This window comes from Sinohyriopsis cumingii, chromosome 11 (genome assembly GCF_028554795.1).
Source record: "Sinohyriopsis cumingii isolate HCF-2022 chromosome 11, ASM2855479v2, whole genome shotgun sequence".
Taxonomy (NCBI): Eukaryota; Metazoa; Mollusca; class Bivalvia; order Unionida; family Unionidae; genus Sinohyriopsis; species Sinohyriopsis cumingii.
The window spans coordinates 17,819,022-17,839,724 of record NC_142971.1 but is presented as its reverse complement, the minus strand read 5'-3'; the positions used below and the strand labels follow the sequence as shown (position 1 = coordinate 17,839,724).

The window sequence follows — 20,703 nt, the reverse complement described above, 5'->3', positions numbered from 1 at the left end:
GGCTAGCACCACAAACCGAATCTAGGTCGCCGCCCAAAAAGGATATGAACCGCTGCCTTCTGGGAGAAACTAAATATTCGTATTCTAAGGAAGTCGCATACTACAATGGCTAGATTTGTTTGTTATACATTATCCAGAACTTATTGCAACCAGAAGGTTCAAGAATGGTCGCATCTGATGGCCTATCAAAGTAAATGAAAATCAAATTCAGTGATGAAAATCAATTGATTCAATCAGGAAGAAAGCAATTTTATTTTAAATTGGAAGATATGCGTCTATGTAGCAAAAGAATAAAATAAAATATCTACGGGATCATGGGTAAAAATAAGAAAGACCGTAAATCAACAAACATATACTTTTTATTGAACCAGATATGTGTAATGCGAAAACACATCTAAATGTAAGACAGCGTTGCCAAATTTGCTCTTTCAGATTTATCCAACGAATGATCTGAAAAGAAAACGGAAGTAGTTTTGTATAATGTACGTACGATAATCCGTTTTAATACTTTGATGCCTATTGTCAGACTATAGGGAGAAGAGAATGAAACGACTTATTGCCATATTACCGAAAAAGAAGTTATTTAAGAGTTGCTGGTGACTACATTCCCTACAATAAAATATTCCCCAACACTATAGGAATAGTCATCTTATTGAAAGAAAAAGAATCAGTATTGTATTATTACATTAACGGAAAATAGCACTTTAAAATAGCAAACAATTACAGCAAAAGTACCGTTTTAATCCTTTAATTTTATTAACATGTCCATTGAATAATGCCAGCCTTTGTAATGTAATCGTCTAAAACCCAAATAATTATTTCAGATTTGACTATCATATAATGCACCACTAAGCTTTAAGAGGCACCTTTAAGAATCATGCTAATTCGATGCAGAATACATTGTCACTCCACGTTCCTCCATATTTTCAATGCTGCTATACGGCATTGGCTTCATCTTGCTTCTTTGCGACAAGACTTATGAACTTTCAAAGATTTGCCTTAGATATACCTTGCGGTTTTTCAATTTTGCTCATTGAGAACAACATGCAATTTAACAAAATAGATTTGAAATGTTTTGCTACTATAATATTATGAATGAATATTCGTCATTACCTTTCACCCAAAAGCTAAACATATACACCTGTTCTACAATGAATAAATAGTTGGATAGTTGTTTGATAACTAAACAAACGTTATTTCCAAACTTCGTTTCTAGACAACAAACATTATAGCTTAAAAAGTAAGTTATTTTCTTTTAACTTTTTAAATATTAAGTAAAAACAAAACTCTCCACTAATTATTTTCTTTATACTTCTCAGCAACTGAATTTTCCAACATCCAAAATCACTTTGAAGAGTATATTGAATTAAAGTGTAACCATTGTCGCAACGAAATAATGAGCTTTACATTTTTATATTTGTTTTAATTAAGAAAAACATCACCTGATTCAAGTTTTTCTACTCATTTGAACGCTCCAATTAAGAAAGACTTTGCACAAATATTTAAGGAGCTGCAAAATTACTACAACGAAAGCAAATATTTGCATAGAATGTATTAAACAATTTTGAAAATTACCTTTTAAGATTTGATAGTGATATAGATCATTTTCAGATACTAATTTTAGTTGGCCAAACCTATCTCCTAGCCTCATCCGGTACGATCATGCGCATTTGACGTAGGTCAGTTCGAGTGACCTACACTCCTTAGATAAATAGAACATTTGTCATTATAGATCTCTACAGATAGTAGTATACAATAATATGCCAACCGACAAGTATAAGAGTTGAACTGTACGTTTTCATCAAGTATTTTTGACAATAAATAAATATATATTGCTTTATGTTACTGCATCGTGTCTCTCACCTTAACTATGCCCCCCCCCCTTATGACTGCATGGTAATAAATAATCCGAAAATAAACAAGTTAACTTGTCTATTCAGCAGCAAATAATGAACACCAAAGGCGGCACATCACATATTAAGCAGATTCCTTTAAGATTTACCATTTAGTAAAAAAGTTAATTGGGAATGAATGTGAATCCCAAACCTGCTTATGATACATTGGATTGGCAAGGAATTTACTCTCAGTCTCTCTCTCTCCTTAGTTTGCTAATTCCTTCAACATATATAGATAATAATGATGAGTTAACTCATCCTGCTATACATTTGCATCGGCCAGTTCCAACAGTACTATCAGCTATGTGTAACTCGTGTGGCTTCTTGGACTGGACTCGTGATCTGATTACGCTGGCATTGATAATGATGTGTTCACCACTATGAAATTAATTATATGCAACAAAGATATTTGTAAGTCATCGTGTTTTCGCGAGTATATAGTATTGAAGAGTCATCTAAATACACCTAGATTTGTAACAATTGTAATTCTGGTCACATAAGAAAATCGTCCACCCACCCCTTTCCTTTCAGAAATGGATCATCCAACTTTGTAAGTCCTATCCAGGACCAAGGACAGGGGAGGACAAATTACGGGGGACCACAACGGTCAGGGGGTCGACCTTTGTTTCAATTATGATTCATTGGGGCATACTGGATACTTTTTCCTAGGGCCTACAAATCCTGTCCGATGTTCAGGTCCTCTCTCATGCTTTTTGTGCTCATATCTACTTTTCTGTTTTAGGCAGATTACTGAACTATTCACTCATGATTTTTAAATACACTATTTCTGTGATGGGTGTAAAGAAGTCAAACCCTAACAAATTTGTTTGAAACTTTCTTTACGAACATGCACTATGTTAATGGCAATCGTTTAAAAGTTGCCCTAAGTTGATTGCGCATGCATTAAATATTGGAGTGGAAACACCCAAATTCGACTTCCTGAAAAAGATCTATAGACCACAGTGTAAAATGAAATGGGCAGTATTGATGGCAACAGCTGGCTGTGGAGTATCTTATTGACATTTCAACATATAAAAGCTAATTTAAAAATTTAGTAACATCGACGTCACGTCAAACTTCAAAAAAGAAAACGTTTGTCTTAATATGGAATACCTTTACCTCAAGAACAAACATTTTAATTGCTCTTCATGAACAGTGAAGATACCTCATAGAGAAGTATGTTTTTAATTAATAATGAATTATAGGACTATATTAAATAGCAACTGCATGATATAATATTAAAAAGATTTTAAAACCAATAAACTGAATAAAGTTACATGCAAAGTAAAAGTAAGGAGGCGCAAAAATACGTGGAAGAAATAAAACAGGATGGACAGATTTCATTTTGCAAGATAAAGGATTGACAAAAGGTTTAAGAAATATAAACGTTAGGTTTTAGGTCATGTGTTTTAAATGAACCAAAACAGTATATATTTTGCAAAATCTGTTTCAATTGATCAAGATTCAGGAAAAAGATTTTGCAGAAATTAATTTTAAGAGAACAAGACTATCCCACATTTCAAAAACTATTTTTCAGATTGAAATGTTAACTTGAATGTATTATTCGTGCAAATAGTTTAACTGTAACTTAAAGTGGTATAGTTGTGACAATTGATGGCAATGCTGATTGTAACAAAAACTGATAAAGTCATCAAATGGCTTTTAACCACAATTGAGCACTGATACAGAGAGAAAAAATCGAAAATATAGTTCAAATTAAAAAGTCTGCTGTAATTCGCCAAATAATAGACAATGAAATCAAAGAAGAAAACGCAATTAAAAATTACGCAAGTAAGATTCATATTGTACTTGAAATTGCTAATGATTTGATAAATATTATTAATAAGATCTACTACTACTACTATTACTACTACTTCTGCTGCTACATGTATATATTGCACTCTTTATATTACACACACACACACACACACACACACACACACACAGATATATATATATATATATATATATATATATATATATATATATATATATATATATATATATATATATATATATATATATATATTGATTATCGATGTTTAAATTGTTTTAAATAATTTTTATGCAAACAGCTTCTATAACAATGTACATGATTTTAGCATATAACTTTAATAAGCTCTTTAATAACACAATGCATTATAAATTAAAGCAACTTCTGTTGTTGAATAACAAATGTCTTTATCGTAATTAGTGTCATCGGAAACAGTATTTTCTAATCTTTGACAAGCATTTTAGCCACGTTTTGCAATGTTTACATTATTTGGATGGCAGAGAAACATTTATTGAAAACATTAGATGTATGCAATAAATAAATAACAGTAATATTTCTCTACTTGCCATCAAAGAATGCAGATAAGAACTGGTCTAGCTGATATAACACACAAAGAGGTAATTTGTACTATTTTAATCAGAGAGGAGTTGGACAAAAGGATGACAACCAAACAGATAAAACAGTAAACATTTGTCAGTGCAAGCTGGGGTACCAAAAGTATTGTTAAATGGCATCATCGTATTTATATAAATAAAACATTTTAATTAGTAAAATTCTACCGAGTGACGATTTAAAGACTGGTGAGCTATGATTGTTGGGTTCTTTAAGAGTTGGGCGAGGATCTCGGATAGCTTCTTCTTTAGTCTCGATTAAAATAGATGGAAAAAGTTTATTAGGCTCATAAAATGACTAAATCTTAGCCAAGTCAGCCTTGTTTAAATTCCAGTGTGGAACTGAGTCACGGATGGTAGAGTTAATGTTCTTTAAAGAAATATGGAAGTGATCACCGCCGTGAAGGTCAATCGTGACCTAAAATTCAAAAGCATCGACTGAGTACAAATTGTCATTATCAATGCAGATATATGTATTCGTTCCAGGGTGCAAACGTCGTTTATTTGTTGTTGTTGATGTTATGTAGACATAAATCGTGTCCAGAAATGAAATATGATACCTCTTGCCTCTGTCACATATGCAATTTTTTACCCCTATATTGTGATGGGCATCAAAAGCCTCGAGTAGAACAAATGGGGCCGGCATCTGTTCAACAAGGTGGTCTAATTCATTTGATGGATAAGTTGGCATTTGGCGGTATATAAATGGAACGAAATGTAACACTCGATGTGGGCTTGTAACTTTCTCTTTAAATGAACGGCATTTTGAGGGCCCGAATTTAACGAATAACGCAACATCTTACAGTGCAAATCCACTGATAGGATATTATTATTATTAAAACTGTTATTAACTAAATGGCCAATACAAAAACTATTATTTTGAAAATAATACACATTTATATATATATATATATATATATATATATATATATATATATATATATATATATATATATATATATATATATATATATATATATATATATATATATATATATATTGCATGTACGCTATAGCAACGATATACCACGAGATGTATTTCATTGAAATGAAACGAGGAATGCCGAGTTTCCTTTTAATGAAGCATTTATACAACGAGTGGAATATCACTGTTACAGCGTGCATGCTGTACATATATTTTATTTATAAAATATACAAATACATATATTTGCCTTATGAATGGAGTTAAGATTTACCATAGTCGACTGTGTACTGACCGAGTGAATGAACTCCTCACATCCCCGAGTGTGTCCGCTACAAAATGTAGTTCTATGCCGTTGTGGCTATTCACAATGACCTTTGAATATTGATAAGTTGGTTGTTTGTTTTTTCTTTCTTTGTCAGTTTCTATTTGTCTTCACATTGATTAAATCAAGTTAATACATACTTATGATTTAGACATGAAATATGGTTTTAATGATAAAAGTGGATCATTACATACACATAGTTAGTTATACTATACAGATGAAAGCTTAGCCATTCACATATCGGCACATGGAAATTATTGTGGAATAGAAACTAATTGAAACGACGTATAAAGAAAAGGTAATTAGAATACTTTAATATATGTACAGTTCAGTAATATGCTTTAGTAACAGTACCACAGACCATAAACTCTCTCTCTCTCTCTCTCTCTCTCTCTCTCTCTCTCTCATGCTTTGGTCGGTTTGATTTAACCTTTACCATAATTCGTAAGTCCAGAGACTTCGATCGAGAGATAGAGAGAGAGGTCGTTGGGTATTTTCATATTTCATTTATAATAATGGATTTTTAGAACATTATATTATGTTTAAGACACTGCAACAACAACAACAAAATTAATTACACATTGTGTGTATTACGTCACCGAGATATTTACCATATACAATAGACATGGTTTTCAACTTTGTGTCATTGATAAACACTGCAGATATATCCCAAGGAAAGTGCACACATATCGTTACGAATAACCTTATTATTATAGGTTACTTGGGGTAATTTCTATTTCAAAGTTTTAATCCAGCCCAGATTCGTTTTCTCTCACTCCACCTGTTTGCGTAGTTTGTCCGTTATGCAGGAGAGGGGAGGTGGAACAGAAAGCAGAAAGGATTGTGATAAAAATGGTTACCATATTAAATTTATTTAGAAAACGGGTATTGTTAATACATTTTGTCGTTATTTTCATAAATAACTAATGGTTAATGTGTGAAAATTCATCATTGATCTAGAATCAACTGCAGACGCTCGCGAGAAAGTTTATACATGCGTAACATTATTTGATATATATACCAATAGTGCTGGCATATGAAATAAATTGCTTTAGACAATATATAATACGTGTGAATATATAAATTCTCGTTTTATTCGAAACGGAAATTGGGCCCACTTGGCGACAATCAGGTTAGAAAGTATAAATCGATAAATTAAATACTTTAGTTTTGTGTATATTTTTATCATGGAAGCATTTCATTTTCAAAATGGGTAGGTAGTACAAACAAACGGGATAGTTTGCGAATATTATAATTAAAGCTTTTTTAATGTGTTTTCCCCAGTGTTTTGCACGTGTATTTACCTAAATATATTTCTTCATGAACGAATTTTTATAATGGACAATGAAGTTGCTGAAGGTTTTAAAATAAATATCAGTTAGTGTTTTCTTGCTAATAGATGAATAGTTGTTAAAAATTTCAGATCAGTGTTAACTAAAAATTGAAAGGATAAGATGTTTGTTGCCTATAAATGGAGTTTGGAAAAACGTTCCTTTTGTGAGTGGCCAAAGTCTATTTATTTTGAAAATTCAGATGTTAGTGGACTGTAAATATTTTTAAAGTTTAGCTATTTTTGTCTTAAAAAGGTAGGTTGAAAAAAAAAGATGCTTTATGCGAGTTAACCGACAACTATTCTACTAACTGTACAGAGTTATGTCGCTGAGGCTGACTAGTGTTCCGTAGAGAGGACAAGAAGACTAATTTCGAGACAAGTTTTGACCAATCTTGAAAGTTTGTGTCTCCGAAAATGTCGATGCTATGTTGATTATTTGTTAAAAACATCTGAATACCTAGACGGCGTATTGATAATTGGTTGCTGTCACGTTGTGAAGACAGCCTTCATGAACACAACATACCTGGGGATGGAGAATGTCGCCACGACATTGGCAACTGACCTTTGTTGCGCAAGAGTTCGACTTGAATCGACACTGGATGGAACAAAGGGCCTGCTGTTTTCAAAGAGACGATGTGACTGGTAGAACTGGAAGAGGATGTTTATTCACAACCAAGCCTCAGCCTAGCCGCGGCAGAAAGAAATTTGACATGCGCATGAGAAACTAGGCAGACGAAAGTTCAAATGAACCCCAGTATCAAACCAGGGCTGAGTTAGGGAAATATGGGCTTGACACCTATCCGAAGCAGAACCTTATTATACAGGTCATTTTACGGTCACTTCAGTACTCGCTGGGATTTTGACCAAGGCAGAAGTCTAGTAAGTTAGGTAGTGAATTCTAATAGGCATATCCCCAACGAATGTCTTGTGCAAAGAATGAGGGCGGGAATTCAGACTTGAAAAGCTTGTTAAAGGTAACAATTCTTCGCTCGAATTTGTTGAACATTATCAACTGAGTTGCAAGTTTATATGTAGTATGCAGAAATTGATTACTAGAATTATGTCGGTATGTAGAAGCTACCTTTATTAGAGTCAATGTCACCTACGTATTTGAGTTATTTACCTATTGTACCATTCTGTAGAGAAATTAGTAGAATATTGAATTACATAGATTGTTAGCCTGTGTTCGGAATTGATTGTGTAATTTGCAGCTGTGTGCATCGTATTGAATTATTGCTTTGCTTAATGAGTTATGTTAGAACTTATGCTTGTTTTAATTTTGAATTTGATTGCATAGCTGCGAACTATACAGAGTTAGGCATATTGGCCTTGTGAACATATCGTGAAGTATCTGCATATTTCTATTTGAGTTTGAACTTTGTGTGTACCTCTTATGATTTGTAAGGAAGGAATGCGTCTGATTGTTGTGATATTGGTAGTTACTTCATCGAGAATTAAAAATGTGTACTCATGTAACGGAAGTTCTTGATGTTTGTATCAGGAATCATTAATACCGTTTTTGCATTATTACCCTTATTTTATCGTACAAGCGTGTATGGAATATTGTGATTTGAGTGTATGCGTGACCTAACGATTTTAGTTGCCATTATACTGCTGAAAAGTTGTGTAAGGGTGTGAGATTGTCTAGGTCTAAAGGGAGACTAGACTATACGTTCCTTATTATTTTAGGTGTTAGTTCCACCCTAAGGTGACGATGTCGGGAGAAGTTATTACAGAGGTCACGGAACCGTATAGAACAACGGAGGCAGAAGTTTGAAGGCAGGCCGGAGAACGGACGGAGAGGAAGTGGAATGGTGAAGGATGTACCTGTCAAGGAAAAGGAAATAATACAGGTGAATAAAGTAGCAGGGACAGGTGGAAATACTCTCACGCCGCACATCAGATGATGAAATAGGCAGATTAAATAGGTCGACCGAGTGGATAAATTGTGGACGTTTACTTGTGTTGCTTGAATATCTACATCTGTATTAAATTGTTATTCCTCACATTTAAAGTTTGTATATTACCCACCTAGACCGTCGGCATTGCTGACTGGGGGTTCGGAACTATGTATCCGTCTATTTGAAATTTTTAAATGGTACGTCCTCCTATGAGATTAACAATAATACCCTAGGGGACAAAATTACAGTTGCAGACAGCATGACTAACCCATATACTGCGTCTTTCTCGCATATGTAATGCAATAGCACGTAACAGTCTTCGTCATTCCAAAATCCATTGTAGAAAATACCCAGGCAGTTCTCATTTCCACCCTCGTCGTTTGGTTCCCCGGACTTCCAGTGAGTGTAAGACAGCCACGAAAACGGGGTATTGCTATGAGTCCAAACCCAATCTCCCTTTATCATATTGTCTGTCGCACCCATCCATATCTGACCTAGGGTTAAACAAAGAGCAATATCAAATGAAAACTTTAGTTTCTATCAGGATTTCTTTCATTGTCAAATATTTATGAATAAGGACAGCGTTTATAGAATAATGTTTCCGTTTTATCTGCGGACATGTACAACCGCTCTCTTCCGCAAAGGGAATAGTTTCCCTGAATTCGCATCAGACCTGATATCATAATCAGACAACCAACTGAGATCTTTTCTATTATATGTTTCAGTGTGTGTGTGTGTATATATATATATATATATATATATATATATATATATATATATATATATATATATATATATATATATATATATATATATATATACACATACATATATATATATATATATATATATATATATATATATATATATATATATATATATATATATATATATATATATATATATATATATATATATATATATATATAGTGAGAAAGAAAGAGAATTAAGAATATACACCAGACAGAACGGAAGGTGCTATCCCTGGATTTTATATGCTATTTCTATACTTAATACACTTCCAAACAATTTACTATTCGGATCAAAGAATAAAGATACAATCGCATTTAGAGATTTAATCTTGATGAATTTACCTGAATTTTAGATATGAATATCGATCGGAGATAGTTTAGCATATTTTGATGAAAGATATCATCTGTTATTTTTCATTAAAATCATAACAGCAGAATGAATTATTATCTTCTCACTGTATTCATACTGTTTCTGTCGATTTACTGTCTCAAAGACCAAGGAATAAAAATGGAAGACTGCGAAGCTAAGCGAAATATTTGGTATGAGAATCACAAAAAGTGAACATTGTGTATTTGGCTTGCAACATCAATATACATTTGAGGATGTGGCCGCACTTGCAAAGTTTATTATAGTTCAGTTTTTTTATTGCCTGCCACCAATGACCAGTAAACAAAAATACAAAATGATCCACTGTTAATTTCTGATTCATCAGTCTCACGTGTCCATCTCTGATATACCAGTTATATTCATGTAATTGTGAGCACGCTTTGTGATTATTACCAATTATTTTGTGGTACGAGAACAGCATGAGCACAGTCGTACATTTTAATTATTACCAACTGGTGTAGTGTTATAAAAACCATTGTGAGGGGTAAGAAGATGCTCTTTCACACCATCTCTTCCGTCTCAGAGCAACGAAATCAGTTCCAGCACACTCATAAATTTCAATGTTTTGTCTTGTAAAAATTCAATAATTGAAAAAGAATTTTAAAAACATAGATATCTTAATGCAGTGCTTATACTCTAGGTACATTGGTGAATCATGGAACTACTGAATATTTTCATGACTGTGGTCGTTATCAAAGTAAGAGAAAAAATCGAAAACAAACTAGATTTTTAAAAATTTAACAAATAAAGTATTTCCTAAGAATACAAAGTAAAAAATGTAAAAAAGACTTATGGAATTGCAACTTAAATCCTCAAGATAATATAACTTACCTTGCTCAGACCTTAGAGCAGGAATGAATAATGACTAGATAAACACGAATATATAGTCATCTACGTGAGCACGGTTCACAATTAGCATTTTCCTAAAAAATGTTACCTATTGGAACGTTTCAGTCTGGAAAGTTCGAAATTTTGACAAGATAACACCTTTGTTCTAATTAGAAGGTGCGTTATTAAAATTATAATATAAGTTCAAAGGGATTTCCAATGTTCGGGACTAAGATTGACAAAACCACGCTGTTTACAAAAACAAAATCTAAGATTCAGGTCAATAAAAAAATGAACTTGACTTTGGACAAGATCATGTCCAAAGGTACAATTACCAATAGCATTTAATGAATACAAATCTAACAAACAATACAAATTAAATAAACATAACACTTACCCTCATAAAAGAAAAAAGACCGATTGATGAAGTAAATATTTCTTTTCAATATTAGTCAAATGCACGTCATAAAAATTTACATCTCATGAAATATTATGCATAACACAAATTATACATGAAATAATATATTTATATACATGTGAAAGTGAATCGGCTATTAAATTGTGTTTTCCCTTGACCTGAAAAGTACGACACTGTATCATCTACACCATTTTAGTCTTCTTGAGTCAATACTTCACTAAAATCACTTGCATCAACATACATTTTAAATGAGTGACTGGGATTTGGCTCAAAAAGAACTGGTACACTGTTACGTATAGCCTTTAACTTAGAAAAGGGTCCTGACATTTCTCAAACCAATGAAACTTAGTTTTCCTACCCAATATATTTCTCAAGGTGTCAGAAATTATGAAGAAATTTGAGATAATTTTCAGATAGTATCCAGCCATAACAAAAATCGCATCAATTAGTTTTTATTGACGGCACAGGAATTCAGAGAAAGCTTTGACCTTAGCATCTGTAGGTTTGACTTGTCAGTGTATCGCGATATGCACTACAAATATAAACAAACACAACAAAACTATCTTTTGGATAAATTATTTGTTAAATTTGCAGCATGAATGCATCAAATAATGTTCCAGTTGTCTCTAGATGTCGTTGTAAATCATGACAATACCGATGTAACATCTCACTTATCTAGACCAGATGTAATAATGTTCATTACACTTTGAAAAGTATAGAAAGAACATTTCAACCAAAACGGCACAACTTTATATTGATAAAGATTCTCTGGAGTTACGAATACCGAAATTTTCTTTGCTTCTTTCCGTCAGTTTCAAGTCAAACTTGGTGACATACTTTCCATTTCCAATTTTATCAATGCCGTAATCGATTCTTGGCAATAAAATTGAATTTGTTTTAGTCACACTAATCATTTTTCTATAGCCAGTACACATGCGGAAAGTATTATCTGGTTTCGGTACAAGGATACATGGTGAACTCAATTACTTTTATTCGTCTGTAAAATCATTATCCAGTAAATACTGGCTTTCTCATTTCAAACATTCATTTTTTCAGAAAGGTCATTCTATTTGGATACTGTTTCACAGGTGTGAAATCTACAATTTCATCGTCAGGGTAAATTTTATTTGTTCCTGTACAAACTTCTGGAAACTAGTGCTCATATTCGAGTACTAGCTATTTGAATGTGCTCTTGTAGCTGCAGATGTTTACGTTTCGGGTCCAGATTATTCACAATTTCTGAATTCTGACTAATAGTTACATCACAGCCAATATAGTCTGATTGCATTCCATCACTTAAATTATCACCGTATGTCACAGGTGCAACTAAACTGACTGCACGATTAACATAGCTATCTCTATGAAAATACTCCTATAACATATTTATCTGGCAAAGCTATTTTAGTTTGTTTGTGCATCACTGGAGTATTGATTCTATAATGTAAATCAGTTACTTTCTTTTCAACTGTGTAAGGACCAACGCGTTTAGCCCAAAAATTATTTTGAGGTAAGTCCAAGAGAGGCAGAACTATGTCACCATGATAATAAATTTCTTTCGCTTGTAATTTGTCATGCCTTAGTTTCATTTTTGACTTTGTAGAGTGATGATTAGGTGTTGCAACGTCACAGGCCTTTGACATCTTATATTAGAAACATATTCGAGAAGATTAAAATTTCTGTATCTTCATTTGAAAGATGTTTCTTTTTAACAACTTCAGTGGTCCACGGAGAGTATGTCCAAATATTAGTTCAAAGGGCCTGAATCTGAAAGATCCTTGAATTGTCTCAATCTTTTGAGCATAAAAATTATATGACTAAATCATATTTTCAAAGTTTGATGAAATCTTTTTAACAGAAGAATTGAATTGGTGATGCCTAGTTCGTGCATAAATTGATGGAAAATGCCAATCATAAAATGTGACCCATGATCAGGTTCAGCACGTCAAACTGAGTCAAAAACTATATTAAAACCTTTACTGTTTTTTTTTTTGGTTTAATATCCCTCTTAGGAGTTGCCTCTTGGATCATGGTTAACACGTTCGGGCTTTGGATATTTCAGAGATTTGAATAGGATTTGACTTTGCTCGAGATGTGAATATTTGAGTAAGATTATAATTGCTTCTGAAATTTAAATTTTAATTTCGTTAGAATTTGTCACATTCTCTGTTATTTTGATAGAACGTATTTGGTAAATTTATAGTGAGACCAACAAATCTTCAACATTACATGTAAAGTAGGAATTTTTTGTGGATTCTGTCCAGTAGTGCCTAGTGTCCTTGAAAATTTGAGCTCGATAAGCAATATCATATTTCTGAAGCGAACGCTTCCTTAAGCAAGGGAGATATGAATAATATCTTGACAGATTATTTTGGAGTAATGTTATTATTCTTAGCATGTTTGGTTTTAATAAAGACTTCTCCATTAGGCTCGCATATGAAATTAAGAGGGCCTCAGTTTGAAAACCAAATGGAACTTGAATGAACAAATACTTCATCTTCAGAAGAAGGAAGAGATAGAGAAAATGCAAAACGATGTAAAGTAAATACAAACGGACGGGAGGAAATGCTAATGAAATTAATAAGGATGAGCCGAGAATCTTAATTCACAGAGGGAAGGATGAGAAGCAAATGACAACGCAAGTTAAAGGAAGTGAAGCAGCCATGTAAAGCACACTTGTATAAAGAGGATCAGGTTATAATACTGCTAATCATATTGGGTTGGTACCGCCTTTTAGAGAAAAGGAGTTAGATTCATGTTTTCTTTATTTTTAGAAATTGCTGAACATTTCAAATGGCAAAGTAATCGATGTTTGCACTTCGTTCTAGTCAAAATAAATTTATGATTATCGTGTGGTCAAGGAATGCATCTTGAATCGTTATAAGTTAGTTCGTTTTGCCTATTGTCAAAGGTTTATAAATTGTTATAAAGAAACTATTCATTTTGAATTTGCTTGGGAACAAGAACAATTGTTTAATACATGGTGTGGAGCCAAGAAGGTTGCCAAAAATTATGATAACCTTAGAAAACTCATACTGAGTGAATAGTTGTATGTAAGTTTTATGATGAACGCGTGTTTGTTCCTTACTATTACTGTTTGCTTTATGGTTATATTTCCTAGGAAATAAGCATTTTTGATCGAGATATTTCTTCAGGAGCATGGTAAAATTTGGAGTCGAAAATAAGTATGTTAATTTATTTGTAAAAGTATTATAAAGACCATGACAATCATATTTCCAGTAAAGCGTAATGCCATTTTAATAATTCTTGAAAGAATATTATTATTATTTTAATATTTTTCTTAGATTTATCAGGAAATTAATGATATATACTATAATTTTTCTAACTTCACGCATTTCATATGGCCTGATATGTAACGTTTACAAGTACAGTCCGATTTGGCTGCCTCTGTGTATGCTTAAAAATGGCACTGATCTCCATTTAATAAAAAAAAACTAATAATGCGTTACAAAGTCCCGTGCAAAACAAACAAATTAAAAACAAATGTAAACCAGACATTTTCTTTAATGAGATGTTTAAATAATACAGATATAAGAAACCTTTAATACGTTTACCACAGTGGTGGGGCCCCGAGTGGCCGAGTGGTCTAAAGCGCTCTTCGTTACGGATCACTGCCATCTCACCTCTGTCTGCGGCGGTTCGAGTCTAAGATTCAGCCAATGTGGGCATGTGAGAAAGCTTGCCAGTAGAATTATGTCAATAGTGACGTAATAACAGGTTGAGACTTTAGAGAAGGCAACTAGTAAAGCTGATTACTATTCCTTTACTCACAAGATTTCATTTGTAAAGAAATCTTCCTCTTCAGTCTAATTTGAAAACTTCCAAGTCTCAACTAAGTACAACTATTAAGAATCATATTTTTGATTAGACTGATCATAAATCCTTATATCTTCAAAAGTGCAATTATTGTAAGATGAAAGGGCACGTTATCCCTAGTTACCACATGCTTAAATTAAGGTAACATAATAAAGTCCCGCCTGTTTCAAACAATTCTCCAATAGGTCAGGCTCACGAAAATTATAAAAAAATATATTGGTTTGGTACAGCTAAACTCCTGTCTGACTTATGTATGGATAGTTATGAACCAATTATGTCGACAGGTCTGTATCCCTTGCTTGGGATTATGTAAAGTCTCTCCCTATTAGGTTATTAAGAGACACTGGAGTTTCGCAGAAACTTATATTGTCAAATACTTGTCCCTTTTCTGAGATGTCTTCTTCTAGTGACAGTGTTCTTATTCAGGAGTAAAGTACGTTTTGTAAATTTTCCTGTCCTATGTGTAAAGTTGTCATCAGACTTAGTCTCAGGACCCGTGTTCATAGGAGCGATGTCCTATTTGCCCATTGAGGGTGATCATTTATTACTAAATAACCTAATTGGAGACAAGGATGTGGTTAATCCATTTGTAACTGAAAACCCTTGCATGGATCAAAGAGTCGATACTTTTGAAATCCAGATCCTTGGTGTATATTCAGCTTGTACAATTACTAGAGATATGGCAAAGTAAGCTCTTGATAATTATGTTCATCAAGATGTTATTCATTTTCGTGATACATTGTTGGGCCAGTACATAAATGAGGTAAAGTTTGCTCCTAGTTTGGATTAATCAAGATGTATTGATAACTGTGATCATCTTTGTGGTTTCACAGTCTCTTCTAATGAGGATGATAAAAGGCCGTCACTAGTTGTCTCACAGGAACACGATCTTAAGATCTACTGTTTGTTTCAGACTGTTATTAGCTAGACAGAAACGACAATATACCATCATTTCTTTTGCAAATAATGTAGTCCTTATGAGGAAATGGAGGCCAACTTAGGTACCAGCTGGTGATAAGTGGTCAGTATGCTATTAAACTATAGGTTTTAAGTTATATCGACAGGAAATGTTTAGTATGAAAAACCGTACTCTGGTCACTTAAGAGCCAGTAAGACTAATCCTAATATAATACATCATTTTTATTGGCCAAACATTAAGTGATGTTTCTAAATACTGCAGATATTGTCAATTGGTGGGAAATCTAAATCAAAAGATCATAAGGCTAATCTGCAACCTATTAGTGAGTGTGACAAACTATTTAGTTGACCAATGATAGATTGTGTCGTCCTATTACCTAAGACACAGTCATACAACCAGTTCTTACAGATGATTACGTGTGCGTCCACACGATTTGCAGAGGCCATTCCACTGATGAATAAAGAAACCAAGAATATAGTAAAAGCGTTCGTAAATGTTATCACACTTTGGAGTTTTATGTCTCGAATGTTTCAGCAAGTTATGCGTGAATTAGGCATCCAGCATTTTAAATCTTCCGCCAGTCACTCTTGGAGTCACGGTGCTTTGCAACAATTTCATCCTACTTTGAACACAATGATTGGATCATATTATATTCATACAGGATATGATTGGGACGAGGGTGTTCGTATTTTCTTGTTTGCTGTTAAGTTCAAGAGTCTTTGTGGTTTAGTACTTCTGAACACATTTTTGAACATAATATCAAGGGACCAATAGATTTATTAAAAGAGAAATTCTTTCAATTTAAGAGACAAAAAAATGAAGCTTTTTGACCATGCCTTCGGTCTTAAATTACAGATTTGTCAAAGATATGCGAGGGATTGCCCAGTAAATGATTCAGTTAATTATACCTATTCCACACATTGAAGATTTAAATGAAGATGTGAAACCGAGCTTATGTGACATTGATGTAACCAGATAGTGCAATTAGGAAATATTGGACGATTTGATTGATAAATTTTCGCATCTGCTGCCAAATAAAAAAGTCAATTAAGATAGTTATTAAGAAAATATGAGCTTTTATTTGCAGATATTCCATCATTAACAAATATAATCTGCACTGAAGTTGAAATTGTAGATTCCACACCTGTGAAAAACATCCTTTACAAGTTGAATCCTCTCAAATGATAATGTCTAAAAAAAGAAGCTAAACATTTACTATAGATTGACTTCAATGAACAAGTAAAAGTAATTGTAGTTCACCACATAATTTCAGTGCCGAAACCAGATAAAATTTCAGTATTGGCATTGATTATAGAAAAGTAAACAGTTTCACCAAGACAGATAACCATAATTGAAAGTATTGGAAAAGAAAAAATAGTCACCAAATTTGACCTCTTGAAGGATTCTGGCAGATTAAACTTACGGAAAGAGCAAAGGAAATTTCAACATTCGTGAATCTGGATTGACTTTATCAATATAAGGTTTGGGAAATTCACACGTAGTTTCCAACGTTGATGGACATGATGACATCCGGTAGAGGAAACGGTTACGCTTGCACCAATGACGTCGAAATCTAGAATGACACCTGTAAAGACTAGCCGGAAACCAACCCGAAGCTCATCGATCGACTCAGTGAAAAAAAATTGATAATCAGTAAAAGAAAAAGTGTATATTACCGCGCCTGTATCACTGTTTCAGGACTAGTGGGACATTGTCAAATAACACCTAGAGAAGTAAAGGTTAAGGCTATCTCTAAATTCCTTGTTCCTATCAGTAAGAAACGACTGATGTAAAATTGGGTATGGCTGTATACTATCGTGAATTGGGCTCTTTGATAAGTTAAAAGCCATGCTCAGGACTGCATCGATTCCTTCAGCTCCAGATTTCAATACGTTATTTAAAACAGTCAATGGCTTCCGAATGTTGTTTAATAATCCTACACAAACTACTTAGAGCGACGGTCATGATTTCCTATTTCGCCGATAATATTTTCAACCGGCACTAACTGCACAGGCCACGAGTGATACAGTAATGTTGGCCGTTCCAATGGTGGATGCTCTAACTATCATCGAGATGGCCATTCCAGTCACACGATGTCCCACAGGCTATAACACATATGACGTTAATTATTCCACTTATGCGTTTGTATTGATGCAGTATACCCTGGCGTTTACTGCTCTCGGCATGCAATTGACCTTCTGCGTCGTTGATTTTATTGCGTTCATACTATTAAGGGTCCATTATATTATTATGCTGAAAATGTAATTACTGACGCATAAATGCTCGCTATGCGTGTAGTTATTTGATCATGTCTAACAATTAGGTACACAACCATAGTATGCTTGTGTTAGAATTTAGTCATCTACGGCAAATTAAATGAGAGCATTTAACTGAACTACTTTCCCTTTCAGATTCTAACTAGAGGACTTTTCCAGTCTTATGAAATCCGCTCGACTCAGCGGAGGTGAATCCGATCGGGGTGGGGTTGGACACTAACGATCAATTTTGTCTCGCTGTGTAATGACGCTTGATCGTTGCCATTTTGTTGAGATGAAAAGGTAAAATACTAATCTTGAGTTATTCTCTTCGTCGTCCCCACGTCAGATTCGACCATGCGTGGGAGTCGCTGATCAACGTCTGTTTACATGTCATTAATTATGTTAATGGCCGGTTGTATGTCTCTGGTCATATTGCTCATCATGCTTATGTCATAATGAAGCCGCGTCGTATGCACAGCTCTTTTATGAGTCATTGGTATGTTACTAATCAGATCACCAAATCTATTAACATAATAGCCGCTTGGGCTAGCATACATGCCACCAAAGAAGGGTTCGTTTGGGTTCTCAATCTAGTTTTCCAAATCTTCCTTTTTAAATTTTACCAAGTTTGATAGCTACTAATCGCGCTGAATAACAATAATAATATTTTTCTGATCTTACCATTCCCACTGACTTAGCAAAATTAGATGTGGTTGACAACTACATTCTGGTGATACTATTAGTCGCCCTGATGTTACTGATTTTCAGTTGCCAAATTGATGATGAAATACAAGTTCATTTCGGTCTAACCAAATAAAGTCAATTAGCACATATAGATCGTCTTTGGTGGTAAATTTCTGTCCGTCCAACTCAGTAATCCCCATGATCCAGTGACATCTTCATTATCGATAGATATAAGTAACTGTTAAATGAAGCAGGAATTTTAATTTTCGCAATTAAGTGCCCGTGAATAATTGTTTTTTATTGACTCTGCGCAGCAACGGGATTAATTGATTTTGTGATCACATCAAGCGCCGAAATGGCTTCCAGTTACCATATGTTTGATCTGTGACGGTTTGTGTGGGCAGCGTTGACAGCCACAATGTGTTTTGGCGGCTCGCTGGATAGTTGAAAGATCTTTCGCATCGGTACAAGCCTATATGAATCAGAATAAATAACTGCGCGTGGATCTATCGAGTATGCGACCCAGTTCGTTACAGCGCGTTCACTGAAATCTAAGTTGTTTATTCACGTTTCACTTGGCATTGGTATTTCTGGTAATTGATCGCACATATAAACATCTCCTGAAGTATGTTTTCGTTGCGCCATCTATAGTTAATCATAATTCGACAGCGGAACAGTTATTTCGTCGCCACTGATGCGTTTTATATTCTCGATAATCTCAGTCCCGGACCGGACCCATCACATGTTTTGGTCTTAATCTCAGTTACTGGCCTCCTTTTCTTCGTTTACGGATCGCAACCTAGCGCCGGCTGTGAACTACTTTCCCCAAGAAACCCCGTTTCTAATGGCCTTTTGCAGCGCCAGTCATCGGCAGCAAATAATGAAGTGGCGATCAACCCGGTTTTGGCTATATCTGGGATCATAGCGGCTGCTTAATATTTCCACTCCACATCGTGCTTTTTGCAGTTAACTGAAATGGATTATCTCTCGCTCGATCATCACTAGATGATTTGTTGCACCGTGCAACAGGGACCCCGCTAATTGTAGTGTTGCCGAACAGTTATAGTTTGCCGCCGATTGTAGTTTTTTAATCTCATTCTGGTTCAGGGTAACATTCACGTAGTTATATGACATTTTATTTTAATGCATATGATCAAATAGAATGCTAGCACAGCTATCTATAGCTTTCAGCAGATTTTTCGTCTGCCACTACATGTTTTCCACATGGGTGTCAACGACCTTTATTCGTCCACCGATCCCATCGAGGTCTACTGTTTTGTCCAACATCGCTAATGAGATACATCTAAACGTGACAACACCACCTGGCAATGCTTTCAGGTGAGCTTTTTGAAATGCATGTCAACCAAGGACTGTCTGAATAATCCAAGAAGTAGTATATCGGATACAACGTTGAGAAATCCTTCTAAGATATTTGGAGCCTTGTATCAGCTTTCTGGTCGCGCCCCATGAAAATTACTAGTCTGTGGTAAGTTTGTGAGACATGGTTCTGGTGTAATGGACAAGGACTTCTTAAGATGGTTCTTTGTGAATGTAGAACTCGTACCGAGTAGCAGTGTGTCGATGCATAATCATCCTGTTTATTTAATCAGCAGGCCATAAATAACGAGCTAGCTCACTTAGCAATATCTCGGATATACAAACTAACCTGAGCGTGTCTCTATGCAAATCAATCATACTTCTAACTTGATATGTCATTGTAAATATCATACCGGAAACAAGAGTATTGTAACATCGCACAAACTCTGGAAGTTTAGGTACTACCGTGATCATGTCGCCCGAAGATATATTCGGTAAAAAAAAAACACTTTATAGAGTATCTCCTTGGTGGGAGAGTTGCTGC

The 20,703-nt window shown here is 34.3% G+C and overlaps 1 protein-coding gene across 2 annotated transcripts in view; it reads right to left on the bottom strand.

The window, feature by feature from the left end:
• Positions 1-341: 341 nt before the first annotated feature.
• LOC149787683 (perlucin-like) overlaps positions 342-20,703 on the bottom strand; it is a 68,855-nt gene continuing 48,493 nt past the window's right edge. The window contains exons 4-5 of one of the 2 annotated variants that reach the window (XM_089975634.1): positions 9,030-9,255; positions 342-450 (exon numbers count right to left, since the gene is read on the bottom strand). In XM_089975634.1, the coding sequence (XP_089831760.1) occupies positions 435-450; positions 9,030-9,255 (242 nt within the window). In that variant the 3' untranslated portion in view covers positions 342-434. Of the gene's footprint in view, positions 451-2,134; positions 2,274-9,029; positions 9,256-20,703 lie in introns of those variants that run through there. The other variant, XM_089975632.1, reaches the window with a different exon arrangement.